Source organism: Oncorhynchus gorbuscha, linkage group LG19 (assembly GCF_021184085.1).
Source record: "Oncorhynchus gorbuscha isolate QuinsamMale2020 ecotype Even-year linkage group LG19, OgorEven_v1.0, whole genome shotgun sequence".
NCBI lineage: Eukaryota > Metazoa > Chordata > Actinopteri > Salmoniformes > Salmonidae > Oncorhynchus > Oncorhynchus gorbuscha.
This window is the reverse complement of record NC_060191.1, coordinates 13,368,688-13,392,605: the sequence shown is the minus strand read 5'-3', so window position 1 is coordinate 13,392,605 and position 23,918 is coordinate 13,368,688. Positions and strand designations below refer to the sequence as shown.

At 35.7% G+C, this 23,918-nt stretch overlaps 1 protein-coding gene across 1 annotated transcript; it reads right to left on the bottom strand.

The window, feature by feature from the left end:
* Positions 1–14,962: 14,962 nt before the first annotated feature.
* Positions 14,963–18,686, bottom strand: LOC124005987 (frizzled-1-like). The gene has a single exon (XM_046315635.1). It carries the CDS (start codon positions 18,352–18,354, stop codon positions 16,675–16,677), a length of 1,680 nt encoding a protein of 559 aa, XP_046171591.1. The 5' UTR covers positions 18,355–18,686; the 3' UTR covers positions 14,963–16,674.
* Between the last annotated feature and the right edge of the window lie 5,232 nt (positions 18,687–23,918).

Sequence of the window (23,918 nt, the reverse complement as noted above, 5' to 3'; positions counted from 1 at the left end):
CTCTATTACAACTTTTTACTATTACAACTTTACTCTATTACAAATTTACTCTATTACAACTTTACTCTGTTACAACTTTACTCTATTACAACTCTATTACAACTTTTTACTATTACAACTTTACTCTATTACAACTTTACTATATTACAACTTTACTCTATTACAACTTTACTCTATTACAACTTTTACTATTTACAACTTTACTCTATTACAACTTTACTCTATTACAACTTTACTCTATTACAACTTTACTCTATTACAACTCTATTACAACTTTACTCTATTACAACTTTACTCTATTACAACTTTTTACTATTACAACTTTACTCTATTACAACTTTACTCTATTACAACTTTACTCTATTACAACTTTACTCTATTACAACCTTTTACTATTATAACTTTACTCTATTACAACTTTACTCTATTACAACTTTACTCTATTACAACCTTTTACTATTACAACTTTACTCTATTACAACTTTTTACTATTACAACTTTACTCTATTACAACTTTACTCTATTACAACTTTACTCTATTACAACTTTACTCTATTACAACCTTTTACTATTACAACTTTACTCTATTACAACTTTACTCTATTACAACTTTACTCTATTACAACTTTACTCTATTACAACCTTTTACTATTATAACTTTACTCTATTACAACTTTACTCTATTACAACTTTACTCTATTACAATCTTTTACTATTACAACTTTACTCTATTACAACTTTACTCTATTACAACCTTTTACTATTACAACTTTTCTTCTATTACAACTTTACTCTATTACAACCTTTACTATTACAACTTTACTCTATTACAACTTTACTCTATTACAACTTTACTCTATTACAACTTTACTCTATTACAACTTTACTCTATTACAACTTTACTCTATTACAAACTATTACAACTTTACTCTATTACAACTTTTTACTATTACTTCACTCTATTACAACTTTACTCTATTACAACTTTACTCTATTACAACTTTACTCTATTACAACCTTTTACTATTATAACTTTACTCTATTACAACTTTACTCTATTACAACTTTACTCTATTACAACTTTACTCTATTACAACTTTTTACTATTACAACTTTACTCTATTACAACTTTACTCTATTACAACTTTACTCTATTACAACTTTACTCTATTACAACTTTTACTATTACAACTTTACTCTATTACAACTTTACTCTATTACAACCTTTTACTATTACAACTTTCTTCTATTACAACTTTACTCTATTACAACCTTACTATTACAACTTTACTCTATTACAACTTTTACTCTATTACAACTTTACTTTACTCTATTACAACTTTACTCTATTACAACTATTGCAACTTTACTCTATTACAACCTTTTACTATTACAACTTTACTCTATTACAACTTTACTCTATTACAACTTTTTACTATTACAACTTTACTCTATTACAACTTTACTCTATTACAACTTTACTCTATTACAACTTTACTCTATTACAATCTTTTACTATTACAACTTTACTCTATTACAACTTTACTCTATTACAACCTTTTACTATTACAACTTTTCTTCTATTACAACTTTACTCTATTACAACCTTTTACTATTACAACTTTACTCTATTACAACTTTACTCTATTACAACTTTACTCTATTACAACCTTTTTCTATTACAACTTTACTCTATTACAACTTTACTCTATTACAACTTTTTGCTTTTACAACTTTACTCTATTACAACCTTTTTCTATTACAACTTTACTCTATTACAACTTTACTCTATTACAACTTTTTGCTTTTACAACTTTACTCTATTACAACTTTTTGCTATTACAACTTTACTCTATTACAACCTTTTACTATTACAACTTTACTCTATTACAACTTTACTCTATTACAACTTTACTCTATTACAACCTTTTACTATTACAACTTTACTCTATTACACCTTTACTATATTACAACTTTACTCTATTACAACTTTTTACTCTTACAACTTTACTCTATTAAAACTTTACTCTATTACAACCTTTTAATATTACAACTTTTCTTCTATTACAACTTTACTCTATTACAACCTTTTACTATTACAACTTTACTCTACAAATTTACTCTATTACAACTTTACTCTATTACAACTTTACTCTATTACAACTTTACTCTATTACAACTTTACTCTATTACAACTTTACTCTATTACAACTTTACTCTATTACAAACTTTTACTATTACAACTTTACTCTATTACAACTATTACAACTTTACTCTATTACAACTTTTCTATTACAACTTTACTCTATTACAACTTTAATTACAACTTTACTCTATTACAACTTTTTACTATTACAACTTTACTCTATTACAACTTTACTCTATTACAACTTTACTCTATTACAACTTTACTCTATTATTACAACTTTACTCTATTACAACTTTACTCTATTACAACTTTACTCTATTACAACTTTACTCTATTACAACTTTACTCTATTACAACTTTACTCTATTACAACTTTACTCTATTACAACTTTACTCTATTACAACTTTTACTATTACAACTTTACTCTATTACAACTTTTTTACTATTACAACTTTACTCTATTACAACTTTACTCTATTACAACTTTACTCTATTACAACTTTACTCTATTACAATTACAACTTTACTCTATTACAATCTTTTACTATTACAACTTTACTCTATTACAACTTTACTCTATTACAACCTTTTACTATTACAACTTTTCTTCTATTACAACTTTACTCTATTACAACCTTTACTATTACAACTTTACTCTATTACAACTTTACTCTATTACAACTTTACTCTATTACAACTTTTTTCTATTACAACTTTACTCTATTACAACTTTACTCTATTACAACTTTTCTATTACAACTTTACTCTATTACAACCTTTTACTATTACAACTTTACTCTATTACAACTTTACTCTATTACAACTTTTTACTATTACAACTTTACTCTATTACAAATTTACTCTATTACAACTTTACTCTATTACAACTTTACTCTATTACAACTTTACTCTATTACAACTTTTTACTATTACAACTTTACTCTATTACAACTTTACTCTATTACAACTTTACTCTATTACAACTTTACTCTATTACAACTTTACTCTATTACAACTTTACTCTATTACAACTTTACTCTATTACAACCTTTTACTATTACAACTTTACTCTATTACAACTTTACTCTATTACAACTTTACTCTATTACAACTTTACTCTATTACAACTTTACTCTATTACAACTTTACTCTATTACAACTTTACTCTATTACAACTATTTTTACTATTACAACTTTACTCTATTACAACTTTACTCTATTACAACTTTACTCTATTACAAACTCTATTACAACTTTACTCTATTACAACTTTACTATTACAACTTTACTCTATTACAACTTTACTCTATTACAACTTTACTCTATTACAACCTTTTACTATTACAACTTTACTCTATTACAACTTTACTCTATTACAACTTTTACTATTACAACTTTACTTCTATTACAACTTTACTCTATTACAAACTATTACAACTTTACTCTATTACAACTTTACTCTATTACAACTTTACTCTATTACAACTTTACTCTATTACAACTTTACTCTATTACAACTTTACTATTACAACTTTACTCTATTACAACTTTACTCTATTACAACTTTTTACTATTACAACTTTACTCTATTACAACTTTACTCTATTACAACTTTACTCTATTACAACTTTACTCTATTACAACCTTTTTACTATTACAACTTTACTTTACAACTTTACTATTACAACTTTTACTATTACAACTTTTCTTCTATTACAACTTTACTCTATTACAACCTTTTACTATTACAACTTTACTCTATTACAACTTTACTCTATTACAACTTTACTCTATTACAACTTTTTACTATTACAACTTTACTCTATTACAACTTTACTCTATTACAACTTTTCTATTACAACTTTACTCTATTACAACCTTTTACTATTACAACTTTACTCTACAACTTTACAACTTTACTCTATTACAACTTTTACTATTACAACTTTACTCTATTACAACTTTACTCTATTACAACTTTACTCTGTTACAACTTTACTCTATTACAACTTTACTCTATTACAACTTTTTACTATTACAACTTTACTCTATTACAACTTTACTCTATTACAACTTTACTCTATTACAACTTTACTCTATTACAACTTTACTCTATTACAACTTTACTCTATTACAACTTTACTCTATTACAACCTTTTACTATTACAACTTTACTCTATTACAACTTTACTATTACAACTTTACTCTATTACAACTTTACTCTATTACAACTTTACTCTATTACAACTTTACTCTATTACAACTTTTTCTATTACAACTTTACTCTATTACAACTTTACTCTATTACAACTTTACTCTATTACAACTTTACTATTACAACTTTACTCTATTACAACTTTACTCTATTACAACTTTTTCTATTACAACTTTACTATTACAACTTTACTATTACAACTATTACAACTTTACTCTATTACAACTTTACTCTATTACAACCTTTTACTATTACAACTTTACTCTATTACAACTTTTTACTATTACAACTTTACTCTATTACAACTTTACTCTATTACAACTTTACTCTATTACAACTTTACTCTATTACAACCTTTTACTATTACAACTTTACTCTATTACAACTTTACTCTATTACAACTTTACTCTATTACAACTTTTTACTATTACAACTTCACTCTATTACAACTTTACTCTATTACAACTTTACTCTATTACAACTTTACTCTATTACAACCTTTTACTATTATAACTTTACTCTATTACAACTTTACTCTATTACAACTTTACTCTATTACAATCTTTTACTATTACAACTTTACTCTATTACAACTTTACTCTATTACAACCTTTTACTATTACAACTTTTCTTCTATTACAACTTTACTCTATTACAACCTTTACTATTACAACTTTACTCTATTACAACTTTACTCTATTACAACTTTACTCTATTACAACTTTACTCTATTACAACTTTACTCTATTACAACTTTACTCTATTACAACTTTACTCTATTACAACTTTACTCTATTACAACTTTTTACTATTACAACTTCACTCTATTACAACTTTACTCTATTACAACTTTACTCTATTACAACTTTACTCTATTACAACCTTTTACTATTATAACTTTACTCTATTACAACTTTACTCTATTACAAACTTTTACTATTGCAACTTTTCTTCTATTACAACTTTACTCTATTACAACCTTTTACTATTACAACTTTACTCTATTACAACTTTACTCTATTACAACTTTACTCTATTACAACCTTTTTCTATTACAACTTTACTCTATTACAACTTTACTCTATTACAACGTTTTGCTATTACAACTTTACTCTATTACAACCTTTTACTATTACAACTTTACTCTATTACAACTTTACTCTATTACAACTTTTTACTATTACAACTTTACTCTATTACAAATTTACTCTATTACAACTTTACTCTGTTACAACTTTACTCTATTACAACTTTACTCTATTACAACTTTTTACTATTACAACTTTACTCTATTACAACTTTACTATATTACAACTTTACTCTATTACAACTTTACTCTATTACAACTTTACTCTATTACAACTTTACTCTATTACAACTTTACTCTATTACAACCTTTACTATTATAACTTTACTCTATTACAACTTTACTCTATTACAACTTTACTCTATTACAACTTTACTCTATTACAACTTTACTCTATTACAACTTTACTCTATTACAACTTTACTCTATTACAACTTTTTTTACAACTATTACAACTTTACTATTACAACTCTATTACAACTTTACTCTATTACAACTTTACTCTATTACAACTTTACTCTATTACAACCTTTTACTATTACAACTTTACTCTATTACAACTTTACTCTATTACAACTTTACTCTATTACAACCTTTTACTATTACAACTTTACTCTATTACAACTTTTTACTATTACTTTTTACTCTATTACAACTTTACTCTATTACAACTTTACTCTATTACAACTTTACTCTATTACAACTTTACTCTATTACAACCTTTTACTATTACAACTTTACTCTATTACAACTTTACTCTATTACAACTTTTTACTATTACAACTTCACTCTATTACAACTTTACTCTATTACAACTTTACTCTATTACAACTTTACTCTATTACAACCTTTTACTATTATAACTTTACTCTATTACAACTTTACTCTATTACAACTTTACTCTATTACAATCTTTTACTATTACAACTTTACTCTATTACAACTTTACTCTATTACAACCTTTTACTATTACAACTTTTCTTCTATTACAACTTTACTCTATTACAACCTTTACTATTACAACTTTACTCTATTACAACTTTACTCTATTACAACTTTACTCTATTACAACTTTACTCTATTACAACTTTACTCTATTACAACTTTACTCTATTACTTTATTATTACAACTTTTTACAACTTTACTCTATTACAACTTTACTCTATTACAACTTTACTCTATTACAACTTTACTCTATTACAACTTTTTCTATTACAACTTTACTCTATTACAACTTTTACTATTATAACTTTACTCTATTACAACTTTACTCTATTACAACTTTACTCTATTACAATCTTTTACTATTACAACTTTACTCTATTACAACTTTACTCTATTACAACCTTTTACTATTACAACTTTTCTTCTATTACAACTTTACTCTATTACAACCTTTACTATTACAACTTTACTATTACAACTTTACAACTTTACTCTATTACAACTTTACTCTATTACAACTTTACTCTATTACAACTTTACTCTATTACAACTTTACTCTATTACAACTTTACTCTATTACAACTTTACTCTATTACAACTTTACTCTATTACAACTTTTTACTATTACAACTTCACTCTATTACAACTTTACTCTATTACAACTTTACTCTATTACAACTTTACTCTATTACAACTATTACAACTTTACTATTACAACTTTACTCTATTACAACTTTACTCTATTACAAACTTTTACTATTACAACTTTTCTTCTATTACAACTTTACTCTATTACAACTTTTACTATTACAACTTTACTCTATTACAACTTTACTCTATTACAACTTTACTCTATTACAACTTTTTTCTATTACAACTTTACTCTATTCTATTACAACTTTACTCTATTACAACGTTTTGCTATTACAACTTTACTCTATTACAACTTTTACTATTACAACTTTACAACTTTACTCTATTACAACTTTACTCTATTACAACTTTTTACTATTACAACTTTACTCTATTACAACTTTACTCTATTACAACTTTACTCTATTACAACTTTACTCTATTACAACTTTACTCTATTACAACTTTTTACTATTACAACTTTACTCTATTACAACTTTACTCTATTACAACTTTACTCTATTACAACTTTACTCTATTACAACTTTACTCTATTACAACTTTTCTATTACAACTTTACTCTATTACAACTTTACTCTATTAAACTTTTACTATTACAACTTTACTCTATTACAACTTTACTCTATTACAACTTTACTCTATTACAACTTTACAACTCTATTACAACTTTACTCTATTACAACTTTACTCTATTACAACTTTACTCTATTACAACTTTACTATTACAACTTTACTCTATTACAACTTTACTCTATTACAACTTTACTCTATTACAACTTTACTCTATTACAACCTTTTACTATTACAACTTTACTCTATTACAACTTTACTCTATTACAACTTTACTCTATTACAACCTTTTACTATTACAACTTTACTCTATTACAACTTTACTCTATTACAACTTTACTCTATTACAACTTTACTCTATTACAACTTTACTCTATTACAAACTCTATTACAACCTTTTACTATTACAACTTTACTCTATTACAACTTTACTCTATTACAACTTTTTACTATTACAACTTTACTCTATTACAACTTTACTCTATTACAACTTTACTCTATTACAACTTTACTCTATTACAACCTTTTACTATTACAACTTTACTCTATTACAACTTTACTCTATTACAACTTTACTCTATTACAACTTTACTCTATTACAACTTTACTCTATTACAACTTTACTCTTTACAACAACTTTACTCTATTTTCTATTACAACTTTTCTTCTATTACAACTTTACTCTATTACAACCTTTACTATTACAACTTTACTCTATTACAACTTTACTCTATTACAACTTTACTCTATTACAACCTTTTACAACTTCACTCTCTATTACAACTTTACTCTATTACAACATTACTCTATTACAACGTTTTGCTATTGCAACTTTACTCTATTACAACCTTTTACTATTACAACTTTACTCTATTACAACTTTACTCTATTACAACTTTTTACTATTACAACTTTACTCTATTACAACTTTACTCTATTACAACTTTACTCTATTACAACTTTTTCTATTACAACTTTTTACTATTACAACTTTACTCTATTACAACTTTACTCTATTACAACTTTACTCTATTACAACTTTACTCTATTACAACTTTACTCTATTACAACTTTTACTTTTACTATTACTTTACTCTATTACAACTTTACTCTATTACAACTTTACTATTACAACTTTACTCTATTACAACTTTACTCTATTACAACCTTTTACTATTACAACTTTACTCTATTACAACTTTACTCTATTACAACTTTACTCTATTACAACTTTACTCTATTACAACTTTACTCTATTACAACTTTTTACTATTACAACTTTACTCTATTACAACTTTACTCTATTACAACTTTACTCTATTACAACTTTACTCTATTACAACTTTACTCTATTACAACCTTTTACTATTATAACTTTACTCTATTACAACTTTACTCTATTACAACTTTACTCTATTACAACTTTTTACTATTACAACTTTACTCTATTACAACCTTTTACTATTACAACTTTTTACTATAACAACTTTACTCTATTACAACTTTTTACTATTACAACTTTACGCTATTACAATTATTTACTATTACAACTTTACTCTATTACAACTTTTTACTATTACAACTTTACTCTATTACAATTATTTACTATTACAACTTTACTCTATTACAACTTTTTACTATTACAACTTTAATCTATTACAATGATTTACTATTACAACTTTACTCTAATACAACTTTTTACTATTACATATTTACTCTATTACAACTTTTCTCTATTACAACTTTACTCTATTACAACTTTACTCTATTACAACTTTTTACTATTTCAACTTTACTCTATTACAACTTTACTCTATTACGACTTTTCTCTATTACAACTTTCTTTCAAGAGTAATTTGAAATGACAACCCCCTCCCCCCCTCTCCTCACAGTTTGGGAAACACTGTTATAATACAGTGATTTATCCTTCTTTGTATTCACCGATAATAGACTAAGACGGACGAAGAGATGTGTTTTTGCATCCACCTGGCAGGCTGGCACTATAGACAGTTAGCATTCACATTCTTCCCAAAGTGCACTACAGTCAGTTGGTTAGCATAGTCTTAGCATTCTTTACAAAGTCTGCCCTGAGGTGATAGATGCTCAGTGTGGTAAGCTAAAAACAACATGCAGTTAGACAGGTCTGAAACGCTCCACAGTCATTAAACCTGTTGTCTGGGCTGATGGGGGAGGTACTAGGGTAGAGTAAACATGATGACACCACCACTATGTGACCTGTCGTGTCCTCTTTGAAGATAGAGGGGTCAGAAGTTCATAAGGTCAACCCAGTACATAGTGACAGGTGAAGCAGATTGTTATTTGAGTCATTTGAAAACAGCAGCAGTATTTTAGCAATTAATCCAGTATTCTCCAAAACTAGGAAATGTCATTGAGCACTCCGCATGATGAATAGTTATCATTACATCCATAATGTGGCAACATTAACACGATAGCCTTCTTAAAATGTCCAAGGCAACTTGTGTGACTGGGCCATAATGCATGTTATGAGTTTTAGGTTTATATTGTGTCTCTATACTCTCTCTCCTGCCCTCCTCCAGCTCCCAGCATTCCAGGTCAGAGTAGAGTAGGCCTAAAGTTTGACCACAGAGCAGCAGAGAGGAGAGGGATTGAGACTGAGGGAAAAGCAGTTCTCTGTGTGCTCTGGCCTGGGCTGCTGGCTGTACAAGCAGTTCCTGACAAACCAGTAGCAAGCCAGGCATCAGGAAGATGCACTGACAGACAGGGAGGCAGACAGAGAGAGACCTAGCATACACATACACTCAGCAAATAAATAAATGTCCTCTCACTGTCAACTGCATTTATTTTCAGCAAACTTAACATGTTTAAATATTTGTATGAACATAACAAGATTAAACAACTGAGACATAAACTGAACGAGTTCCACAGACATGTGACTAACAGAAATATAATAATGTGTCCCTGAACAAAGGGGGGGGGTCATCAAAATCAAAAGTAACAGTCTGTATCTGGTCTGGCCACCAGCTGCATTAAGTACTGCAGTGCATCTCCTCCTTATGGACTGCACCAGATTTGCCAGTTTTTGCTGTGAGATGTTGCCCTACACTTCCACCAAGGTACCTGCAAGTTCCCGGATATTTCTGAGGGCAATGGCCTTGCCCTCACCCTCTGATCCAACAGGTCCCAGACGTGCCCTATGGGATTGAGATCCGGGCTCTTCGCTGGCCATGGCAGAACACTGACATTCCTGTCTGGTAAGAAATCACACACAGAACGAGCAGTATGGCTGGTGGCTTTGCCATGCTGGAGGGTCATGTCAGGATGAGCAACATGAGGGATGAGGATGTCTTCCCTGTAACACACAGCGTTGAGATTGCCTGCAATGACAATGAGCTCAGTCCGATGATGCTGTGACACACCGCCCCAGACGATGACGGACCCTCCACCTCCAAATCGATCCCGCTCCAGAGTACAGGCCCCGGTGTAACGCTCATTCCTTCAACAATAAACGCAAATCCGACCATCATCCCTGGTGAGACAAAACCACGACTCGTCAGTGAAGAGCCCTTTTTGCCAGTCCTGTCTGGTCCAGCGATGGTGGGTTTGTGCCCATAGGCTACGTTGTTGACGGTGATGTCTGGTGAGGATCTGTCTTAGAACAAGCCTACAAGACCTCATTCCATTCTCTCTAAGCCTATTGCGGACAGTCTGAGCGCTGATGGAGGGATTGTGGGTTCCTGGTGTAACTTGGGCAGTTGTTGTTGCCATCCTGTACCTGTCCCGCAGGTGTGATCTTCAGATGTACCGATCCTGTGCAGGTGTTGCTACATGTGGTATGCCACTGCAAGGACGATCAGCGGTCCTTCCTGTCTCCCTGTAGCACTCTTAGGCGTCTCACAGTACGGACATTGCAATTTATTGCCCTGGCCACATCTGCAGTCCTCATGCCTCTTTGCAGCATGCCTAAGGCACGTTCACGTAGATGAGCAGGGACCCTGGGCATCTTTCTTTTGGTGTTTTTCAGAGAGAGTAGAAAGGCTTCTTTAGTGTCCTAAGTTTTCATAACTGTGACCTTAATTGCCTACCGTCTGTAAGCTGTTAGTGTCTTTACAACAATTCAACAGGTGCATGCTCATTAATTGTTTATAGTTTATTGAACAAACATGGGAAACAGTGTTTAAACCCTTCACATTGAAGATCTGTGAAGTTATTTGGGTTTTTATGAATTATCTTTGAAAGACAGGGTCGTGAAAAAAGGACGTTTCTTTATTTGCTGAGTTTAGTATGTGTGTCATAAATGGCACCCTATTCCCTATGGGCCCAGGTCAAAAGTAGTGTACCATATAAAGAATATGCCATTGGTGATGCAGCCTTAGTATCTGTTCAGTCAGCTAAGTCAAATCAATAAGGGCTTGAAATTAAGGCATGTACTGTATGTCCATAGAGGTCGGTCAGTGGTACTCTTATAGGAGTAAAACATAGCCCATGTTACTATGAATGCCCTTACTACATCTCACTGATACTCAACATTTTCACAGTGAAAATGGGGAGTGTTCTTCAGCACACCTGCTAACCTGTCTGAGACTAAGGGCTCGATTTAATCCGTAGCTTAGAATATCTGCGTTGTAGCGCAGTTCACATTTAAAGGTAATTTCCGATTGAGCTGACGTATCATTTACCATGAATGCAGTCTCTGCGACCTTGGGAACATTGCCTTTAATTGTCAATCATGCTCTAAAGCGGATGTTCAGCGCTACGGATTGAATTGATCCCTAACTGTCTGCATGCATAAACTACTTGACATGAGCTACTGTATATACAGTGGCAAGAACAAGTATGTGAACCCTTTGGAATTACCTGGACTTCTGCATAAATTGGTCACCAAATTTGATCTGATCTTCATATAAGTCACAACGATAGACAAACACAGTCTGCTTAAACTAATAACACAAACAATTATACATTTTCATGTCTTTATTGAAAACACTGTGTAAACATTCACAGAGAAGGTTGGGAAAAGTATGTGAACCCTTGGTTTTAATAACTGGTTGACCCTCCTTTGGCAGCAATAACCTCAACCAAATGTTTCTGTAGTTGCGGATCAGACCTGCACAACGGTCAGGAGGAATTTTGGACCATTCCTCATTACAAAACTGCTTCAGTTCAGCAATATTCTTGGGATGTCTGGTGTAAACTGCTCTCTTGAGGTTATGCCACGGCATCTCAATTGGGTTGAGGTCAGGACTCTGACTGGCCCACTCCAGAAGGCGTATCGTCTTCTGTTGAAGCCATTTGGTTGTTGATTTACTTCTGTGTTTTGGGTCATTGTCCTGTTGCATCACCCAACTTCTGTTGAGCTTCAATTGGCGGACAGATAGCCTTACATTGTCCTGCAAAATGTCTTGATAAACTTGGGAATTCATTTTTCCTTCGATGATAGTAAGCTGTCCAGGTCCCGAGGCAGCAAAGCAGCTTTTAACCACAATGCTCACTTCACCATACTTTACAGTTGGGATGAGGTTTTGATGTTGGTGTAGCGTGCATTTTTTTCTGCACACATAGTGTTGTGTGTTCCTTCCAAACAACTCAACTTTAGTTTCATCTGTCCATAGAATATTTTGCCAGTTGCACTGAGGAACATGCTCTTTTGCGAGTGTTTTATACGTATCATAGACTCGTCAACAGAGATGTTAGCAAGCATGTTCCAGAGATTTCTGTTAGTCTTTAGCTGATACTTGGATTCTTAACCTCACTGAGCATTCTGCGCTGTGCTCTTGCTGTTATCTTTACAGGACGGCCACTCCTAATCTTGGGTCTTCTGAGGTGTCTTTTGTTCGAGGCATGGTTCACATCAGGCAATGCCTCTTGTGAATAGCAAACTCAAATTTTGTGAGTGTTTTTAATAGGGCAGGGCAGCTCGAACTAACATCTCCAATCTCGTCTCAATTATTGTACTCAAGGTTAACTGACTCCTGGCTCCAATGAGCTTTTAGAGAAGCCATAGGGGTTCACATACTTTTTCCAACCTACACTGTGACTGTTTAAATTATTTATTCAATATAGACAAGAAAAATACAATAATTTGTGTGTTATTATTTGAACCACACTGTGTTTGTCTGTTGTTGTGACTTGGATGAAGATCAGATCAGATGTTATGACCAATTTATGCACAAATCAAGATAATTCAAAAGGGTTCACATACTTTTTCTTGCCACTGTATATAGTTCACATGACGTTACAGTCAGCTTAGCTACAAACTATACAGCCACAGACTTCAGAGAAGCTTCGACACAATAGACAAGAGTGAACAGAAAAACCCCTATGAAGAGCAGCAGAATTAAAGACAACAATAAAACGACCCTAAACAACGGCTGTATGAAAGTTGAGTAGCTGACCTACGTATGTGACTGCCAGACATGGGACACAAGCTATTTTAAGTGCAAAGCAACAATGCCCCTACACAAGCAAGGCCTCTGAGCGTTCACAGTGCATACCAACCATTCACTAGATTCCCATCCACCTCATTTAGCCTAACCAGAGAGCTGCATTTGATTAACATCCACCCAGGATAAATAAGTTATTTTTCAAACAAGACGTTGGCTGTAAGCACTGAGATAAAACTCATGCTCATTGTTGAGCTTTTCCAGCTGTAAAAATGATAGCTATTACCATGTTGTTGCAAAGGGAATACTACAGAGTCTATGAAGCAGATTTGTTTATTCTCCAAATCTTAAACTACATTTTAGGCAGGTAGCCTAGCGGTTAAGAGCATTGGGCCAAGAACCGAAAGGTTGCTGGTTCTAATCCCCTAGCCGACTAGTTGAAAAATATGTTGTGTGCCCTTGAGCAAGGCACTTAACCCTAATTGCTCCTGGAAGTCGTTCTGAATAAGACCACCTGCTAAATTACTCAAATGTAAATGTACACTAGGTAACAGCATGATTCAATCCATCATCTCTGGTTTATAACACATGAAAATAACAGATATTTCAAATCAACATGACAGTTGGTGCAAAGGTTGGATTGTTTATTCTTTAAAGTAATCAGTGTGGATATAAAGAAATGTTTCTATAAATATAATGTTTTTAATAACAAACAAATGCAGAATACCAGAATTAAACATAATAGATGTGAAAGGCATGAACATGTTCTTTAATAGAGAGCCATCCATGCATTTAGGGTAAAATAACTTCCATACATTTGACAAGAACATAACAGAAGAAGCGTGAGGTGGGGACAGATCACAATGTCTTCCATTATAAAGCCTAAAGTCAGCTGCTAATCCTGCATGTTTAGCACCCACCCACCCACCCACCCACCCACCCACACCACACACACACACACACACACACACACACACACACACACACACACACACACACACACACACACACACACACACACACACACACACACACACACACACACACACACACACACACACACACACTAACCAGGAGAGAAATTACTCAGGGGTGCCACCTGGGCCAATCGTAAAAATAAAAAAACGGCCACATTTTGCCAACAATTACCTTGTGGGGAATATTAATTTTCTGACTCTGATTACATGTAGGTCTGAAAATTACAAAACGCACTGCCCTATCTCCTTCAATTATTCATTTGTTTTCAGTTTTTATAAGCCAATTATACAGCCGGCTGTAGAGTAGGCAACTACGTATTTCAGCTAGTTCATCAATGAAGGATTGGTATTTCAGCTGTCTGTCTGTCTGTCTGTCTGTCTGTCTGTCTGTCTGTCTGTCTGTCTGTCTGTCTGTCTGTCTGTCTGTCTGTCTGTCTGTCTGTCTGTCTGTCTGTCTGTCTGTCTGTCTGTCTGTCTGTCTGTCTGTCTGTCTGTCTGTCTGTCTGTCTGTCTGTCTGTCTGTCTGTCTGTCTGTCTGTGAGAAAGCATTAGGGAGTGCAGCTGATGTGTTACGTAGCCCACCTCTGAGTCGGAGCTGTCTCTGTCCAGCATTCTGTATTCCCCTAGCCTGGTCCAAGACCCGATTGTGCTGTCCTGCCTACTCCTATGGTCCTTCGGGGTTGGCAAGACAACACAAACAGATCTGGGACCAGGCTAGTATTTCTCCTCAAAGTGCTCAAATAGGTCAACAAAAGGCACAAACAACGTGTGTCTGTTCTGTGTTCATAGGCAGCAAGGATGTCTGAAACACATAAACAAAATGTTGAAAAGATCCTGCAAATGGTTTACTTTCATTCTTTTACAATATTTTGTTCTAATCACCAAAAGACGGCTTTCAACTTTGGTGAAAGTATTTGGGCTAAATTTGGGGCTAAATGTTCTCATTCTAGCTTAAAGTACTGGAGGTTATGAAAACATTTGCATTTGGAGGATTCATGTCACGTAGGCTACACAGTACATGTGCACACAATCCCAAACCTATACCTCGTTTTAATGCTGATTGCATTTTTAGCCGTCAAATCCCAGGCATTTAGAAATATGTTGAACACATAATCCCAAACCTATACCTCGTTTTAAAATACATGTTGATTGTATTTTTAACCTTCAAATGCCAGGCATTTAGGCATTGGAAATATGTTGAATAGAAGAGAACAGTTGGACAGAAAGAACAACAGTATAATGGGGGATAAGGACCCACGAGGAAGCAATTGTTTTTCACAGGACATAGAAACAATGTTCCAAGCCAGTCTACTGATCAAAGACAGCTACAACCCTCTCCCAGCAGTGACCAAGCCAACTCAGGTCCTAAGACAACCACATCCTTAATGCTAAATGCTCAGTTAGCTGGCTCTTTATCACCAAGGTCCATTTCCATTATGCCCAAAGTGTGTCAAATAAATGTTGGTTTTAATAGAGGGAAACAACTAAAAAAGAGAATTTTGATCTTTAAATACAAATATATACTTACAAAAATCTCACAAAATGTTTTATGTACAATAGAAACATAATGTACCAATGAGTGTCTCTGCATGGCAATTAAGTCCAAAAACGATTATCATTCATTCAGTCTGTAAATAAACAGTTTTTTATGTGTGTGGGGGACACCCATCATAGGCTAAAGTACATCCCGAGGTCTCACCCCACTCAGACCATTCACACTGTGGTCTCTCCCTGGTTGTTGTTAGCCAGTCTCGTATAAAACCTCTTCCAGGAGTTGAGGGTCTTCCCAGACCAGATCCAGAACCCGGACGTTATCCCCACGATCAGAGTCATGAGGTACTTGATCATGAAGACGGTGAAGTCGGGGCTCATGTTGGGGTGTGGGTGGGCCGGACAGGGCACGGCGTACGTCTTACACGTCTGGCTGATCCACGTCCTCTCCCACTGCTCCCGGAAGGCCTGCTCGTAGAAGTAGCAGGCGATGACGATGGTGGCGGGGACGGTGTAGAGCACGCTGAAGATCCCTATCCTCACCATCAGCTTCTCCAGCTTCTCCGTCTTGGTGCCGTCGTGCTTCATGATGGTTCTGATCCGGAACAGAGACACGAAGCCGGCCAGGAGGAACGAGGTGCCGATGAAGAGGTAGACAAAGAGTGGCGCCAGGACGAAGCCTCGGAGAGCGTCCACGCTGTTGATGCCCACGAAGCACACGCCGCTCAGGACATCCCCGTCCACCTGTCCCACCGCCAGGATAGTGATGGTTTTAATGGCGGGCACAGCCCACGCCGCCAGGTGGAAGTACTGCGAGTTGGCCTCGATGGCTTCGTGACCCCACTTCATCCCTGCTGCCAGGAACCAGGTGAGGGCCAGGATGACCCACCAGATGGAGCTGGCCATGCTGAAAAAATACAACATCATGAAGAGGATGGTACAACCCTCCTTTTTGGTACCCTGCACCACAGTCCTAATGTCGTTGTCAAACCTGTCATTGCAAACCACCTTGTCCTCAAGGAGAAATCCAGCTATGTAGGCAATGGATACCATGGTGTAGCAACCGGATAGGAAGATAATAGGACGCTCAGGGTAGCTGAAGCGCTTCATGTCCACCAGATAGGTTAGAACAGTAAATAACGTGGATGCACAACATAACACGGACCATATTACTATCCATATCCTGGCGAATTTTAACTCTTCCTCGTTGAAGTACATCATTCCGTTAGATTTCTTTGGCTCGCACGGTGCGCCACAGTCATCCTCACCGAGAAAACGGTAATTCAAATAAGTGGGTACTTTCAGCGAAGCCGGGCACTTGAACTGTCCTTTTACAATCCCAGTATCATACGGAGGCTCCGTTACATCGGGGGTGGGATTGACCGGTGTGCTTTGACCCGAAATATTCTGCCCGACGCACAGCTCGCCCGCTCCGTGAACCGGGAAAGACTCGCACACGAGCCTTTCCGGCCACTGAAAACCGAATTTGTTCATGAGCGCCTCGCAGCCCTGTCTCGCTCTCTCGCACAGTGACCTGCACGGGGGAAGCGCCTGCTCAAGCACCGTGCACACAGGCGCATACATGGAGCAGAGGAAAAACTTTAAATCAGGAGAACACTGGACTTTCACAAGCGGGTAAAACTGGTGGACCTCGAGCCCTGCTTCCTCCTGGTTTGTGTGTCCTAGTAAATTTGGCATGATGGTCTCGTTGTATGCGATGTCCGTACAAAGTGGAATAGAAATCGGTTGGCAAAAGCCGTGCTCCGGAATAGACATTCCCCGGTCGCCATACTGTCCATTTACCCGTATTGATCCTAAACTGATCAATAAAAAAACCTGCAAAAATATACACAGTACTCTGTTATAATCCATTGCGAAAGCATTACGCACGGCCACAGACATACTTTCTTTGCGGTTTCTTCCTAAACTAGCTCGCCAGCTAGCGAGAAACTACTTCCCCGCTCCCTTTCTTTGTTGGGTTTTTCTTTCCTTGTAAATGTACTCCCCTCCTGCGTAACTTTTGGTTGTTTTTGCTTCTCCCGCCGTTGCGCAGAGATGTTGAAGGTCCCCCAAAATAAAAAAATATCACTGACAGAATTTTGAGAAAAAAATCCGAACTAATATACACAACACTCAGGTCCGGACTCCGCAATGTTCTTCTGCTGCTCTAGCTGCCCCGACAAACCTGATAGCCTCTCTCTGCTCTGCGCTGTTGAAACCTGTTTCCAGGCGCCCTGCCGTCTCAGTGAGCCGTCTCTCTCTCTCCTCCATATGGAAAAAAGGGTTGGACTAACAGATGCAAGGTTTAGGGATCGTCTACAATTGCTCATCTCTCATGTGCATGGCTCTCGATTTTGGACTGATGGGTTTCAATGTCTTAGTTCTATAGCCCGAAACAATATTCAATATTTCATATAAGAATTATGCCCTTATAAATAGGCCTATGATATTCTGAAAGCCACATCTAGGACTACTGATGGAAAAGGAAAGACATTTACAAATATGACAGTAGGACTACTCTTTATATGAGCTAACCCTTTACCCATCATTTATATGTGCATTAAAACTGTGAAGGATTGACACAGAGATATCATATTAGACCTCCTCAAATAGCCTACCATTGTAACAGTCCAGACCCCCTTGGTATTACCATCCAGTAAAACTGTGTGTGAGTGTAAAATAAAACACACAGAATAAATGCCATGTGCTTTCCATATTAAAAATGAGTATAGCCTAAATGGATATTTTAGAGAGGGAAGAACAACCAGCATCATTTTAATCGGTTTCCCCTTTCAACCATAATGTCGTCTCCACCGTTGGGCCCTAGGGACAGGGATGAAAGTGGTTTGTCACCACGAGACTTTGGGATCCGAGGGGTTTCAAACCCATCTCACACAGTGGTGCGCGCAGAGGGAACAGTGGGAGGGAGAGACACTGTGTAGAGGAGAACAGGAAGGAAACCGTGAGAGAGAGAAAGAGAGAGAGAGAGAGAGAGACCCTGTGTAGAACACCAAAGGAAGGAAGAGAAAAACTCAACTACAGTGAGCTTAACAGGGCTGACCTGCCCCCTTGACTTTCAGAGAGTCGATCATCTCTCCTTTGTCATCAACTGTACTGTACCTTACTGTTCACTAGAGTTATATTAGATAATGTAAGGCTATTTATTGTACAAAAACAGTATCATAACAACATAAATAATAATCAAATCAACTACTGTTGCAACCATCAACAACACTATGACCAGTTATAGCACATCAAAAATATGATTAGCCCAAGTGATGTGCATCAAAACCTATTTGTAGTTATCAACCTGTGGTTAAGTGTGCACAGGAGACTGTCACAGAGCACTCTCTATTGAGAATTCAGAACAACATGACCAACCAGCTGAGGCCAAGCAAATACAGAGGATCCCTAATGTTAATCAGTCACCTAGGGATTCTGACTGGTTAGGAGGCATGTCTGTCAGTGGGATGGAGAGGGAGTCAATAAGTATGTAATATATCCTGACAGAAGAATGCAGTGAGACTTGGTTCTTCAAGCTACACCCTGCCAAGAGAGACACACAAACTCAAAATGACTTATGTTACTAAATGTCTTGTTTTAGGGCTGGGTGTCTAGCCAAGTCTATTCAGTTTGGAATAAAGTTGTCCAGAGCAATCAACATTACAAAGACAAAGTTAAAACCTTGGGTCAGATTTGACCTTCATGCAGTTGATCTATGAGCCAGCATTAAAGAGATACATTTGAATTAACTATTGGAAATGCATTTTTTTTGTGGGGAATTTTGTGGTGCAAAACCGTTTCAGAACCATTTATGACCACATGCAATAACCACATAATAGAATAGAATGACTTCATTGTTTTTCCAAAGAAATGTAAAAAACGTTATGAACATTACATTCTTACAGCACACATTGTGCTGTTGGGGTTTCCTTGTATTTTTCTCCTACCTATCTGTCACAGCAGTCATTATGACCTGGAGGTTGTTTGTTTTCATGTTTTAAAGTATATCTGTTTAAAGGACCAGTATGCTTGAAAACTGTACGCATAAGTGAAGTTACATACTTTTTTTCTAACATGCATCCCAAATGGCACCCTATTCCCTATATAGCACACTACATTTAACCAGAGCCCATAGGGATGCAATTTGGGATGCAGATGTTGTTGACCTATTGGTATGGTTTGAATCAGAGACATAACACCTTGGTGGGTGTCCAGAGAAAACACTGTGGTGGTACAATACAATCAGTCCAGCTCAGCTCACATCAGCCAGGGATAATACAGGTAATAAAGGATAAATCACTAGAACCTGTCGCTGGTACCGTTGAATAAATTATGCCTTTAAAAAAACGAAGTATGGTACTTAGATCAATTCCAGGGATAACTAATTTCAGGAAGTAGCTAACTATGTAAATACTGATGAATAGGAGGACAAAGGCAACCCATATCCACACTAGCATGACCACACTAGAATGGAGTTGTGGTAGAATTAGTATGAAAGTATGTATGTAATACATGACCCAACAACAGCTGTTTTGCATTGGTAGCTGAACACAGTTTGAAACATTAATAAACTTTATTTATTTCAGGTAAACCAACAATAAACAACATTTACAGAAGGACATTACATCTTCCATAATAACATTACATACAGGTCGTAACAAATAGGTAATGCAACAGCTATTCTACTATTATATCCTAAGTTTCAGTTTATAAAGTGACCGGTAACACTTCTTCTATGTCCGAAACCACTTGTGAAAAATGATGTATTTTCAGAGCATCATACAAAAAAAGAAACAATAGATACGCAAGTGAAGGTTTTTTTTCTACTGTAAAACACAGATTCAGTGTTGAGTACAGCGGGGGTTGCATGTCTGGTTCCAAAATGCCTTTCCCAACATATACTGTACGTCTACGCAGTTAAGAAACTGACGAGGCCAAAAAAATACTGTATGTGTATATATCCCATATATATTTAATACGAATCCTCTCTTTTATGGCGCAAAGGAGACACGCGTGACCCTGTATGTACGCAAACATAGTCACTATTACATTTTACACAAGGCGTTTCACCTCCCCTTTTATATACAGCCTAGTAAGACAGTTTATAACAAAGGATACAAAATGATTAAATATTGACATGTAACTCAAAATATGACTCGAAATGTACACATTCCGTAGCACGACAAATATAGCAAGCAGATCAATCTGAAGCCATTCCCCAATTCAGATTTGAATGGTGTATTTGTAAATGCATTTTTTTGAACATTTGGAAGTTGACCTTAACAAGCAAGAACCAATGGTAACATTCAAATTATAGTGGGCCCCATTCAAGTGTTAATCATTTGGACCGTCACAGTGCTCAATGTGCAATTTCACTACTTCTTTTCCAAGATTTCCCTTCATAGAGAAATGCTTTTAATTCCCAAAGGAGAAAAAAGGAGCTTTCAGGAACTCCACCCACGCAGGCAGGCAGGCAGGCAGGCAGGCAGGCAGGCAGGCAGGCAGGCAGGCAGGCAGGCAGGCAGGCAGGCAGGCAGGCAGGCAGGCAGGCAGGCAGGCAGGCAGGCAGGCAGGCAGGCAGGCAGGCAGGCAGGCAGGCAGGCCAAAACATATACAGTATTTTCATGTTTATGTGATGTCGCAGGCAGGCGGCAAAGGAAGAAACTTCTGGGACACAAAGGCACAAAATAAGAAGGGGGCAAAAGAAAAGTGAAATGCCACACAGACAGAAAGCAGGAGGGTAACGTATCAAAACAAATTATTCAGCTGCTTAATACCTCCTGTATCCCATAAAGCCATGCAAGGCCGAGCAGAGCGAGCTGGGCGATCTATCTCAGCAGAGCTCTCTGGTATTAACCCTCTTCTGTCACGCTGCTTTAGTCACATTAAGACGCCACTCTAGATTCTCCTCCCTTCCTCACTACCATGACACAGAATCACTTGTCACACCAGGAATGACACTGAAGTCCTATGAAATCACTTTAAGTGTCTGTTGTAGTTTTCCTTAAAAAGTCTGTGCATCAGTGGGGTTGGAAACTGGGGTCTGTTGGCCTATATTAAGGTTGCCAAGGGAGGGCATTGATATTTCTAGTCTGTGCAGACAAGGACATGTGATTAAGGACAACACAGGTGCAAAAAGTGACATTTTTAATAAGCTGGAATGTACAGTAGGGCAAATATATTCCAAAAGTGCATTCTCAAAAAGCTAATGACACAAGTGTGTTTCTCTGTCTTTGCCTCGCCTGCTCTATATCACAACAAACACCACTAGAGATGGTGGGACAATTAAAGCTGTACCATTACACGGACTTGGCCATATGCCGAATCATGTCAAAGCCTTCTACAAGAGTCATTTATTTTTAATGTCTCCTCCTCTTCCTCGTCCTTCTCCCTCTATGATAGACTAGCAGGTGAGGCAGGGGTGGAGAAGGACTGTGTGTGGCCAAGTGTCTACAGTATTATACCTATGACTGTCTCTCATGTGTTCTCGTGTGTGTGTGTGTGTGTGTGTGTGTGTGTGTGTGTGTGTGTGTGTGTGTGTGTGTGTGTGTGTGTGTGTGTGTGTGTGTGTGTGTGTGTGTGTGTGTGTGTGTGTGTGTGTGTGTGTGTGTGTGTGTGTGTGTGTGTGTGTGTGTGTGTGTGTGTACATGTCTTTCTAAGGGTGTCAATGTGGATTAAGAAAACTAATCTCTCCTGATAGTTAGTGTGTGTCTATGATGTCTAACTCAGAACTCTCCTCCCCCTCCTCTACTTGTGCACAGTATACAGGCAATTCAGATTAGTGGTAGATTTCAAATCAATCCATAAAACGGGAACCCATACTCTCCATGTTACTGGTCATTGCTATATTACCCAGCTCACACATGACTGACTAATATGAACAGGTATTTTGACACAAAACAACACCCAGCTGAAAATTGAACACAAAGACATCTTTGTACCAGCCAATGTAACATAGTACCCAAGAAACAAAAGTATTTGTTAGATCAATATCATGCGATATCATAAAAAGTGCTCCTAATATTTGTATTAACGTGATAGCTGAGACAAACAGACGATGACGCAATCGTCTAATAACATTTGTGATGACTTAAATACAGTACATTACTGGATGGTGACGCTATCAAAGAACGTGAAGGAGAAGAAGATTGTCACGGGTCAAAGTAACCAAGAGATCAAAATCCCACTGAGCCTATTGCTATTGTGTTTTACCATCTAGATACAGTGCACAACAGGATGCGGTATAGATAACAGTACCTCATGGCCTACATGGAAGCACCAATGAAGGGTATAGCCCATATTGCCCATGTTCGATGCACACGCAACCACACAGATATAACACACCCACATACGCTGAGATGAACCACAGCGAATGTACCATATAACATGTGACTCTTCACGATGTCATCGACGCTCATTGCTTTGCGTGTATGTATCATCTCTAGCAGAGACTAACGGATTAT

Bases quoted from the DNA above. Each gene is read 5' to 3' on its own strand.
- LOC124005987 (XM_046315635.1), bottom strand. From the start codon at position 18,354: ATGTCTGTGGCCGTGCGTAATGCTTTCGCAATGGATTATAACAGAGTA.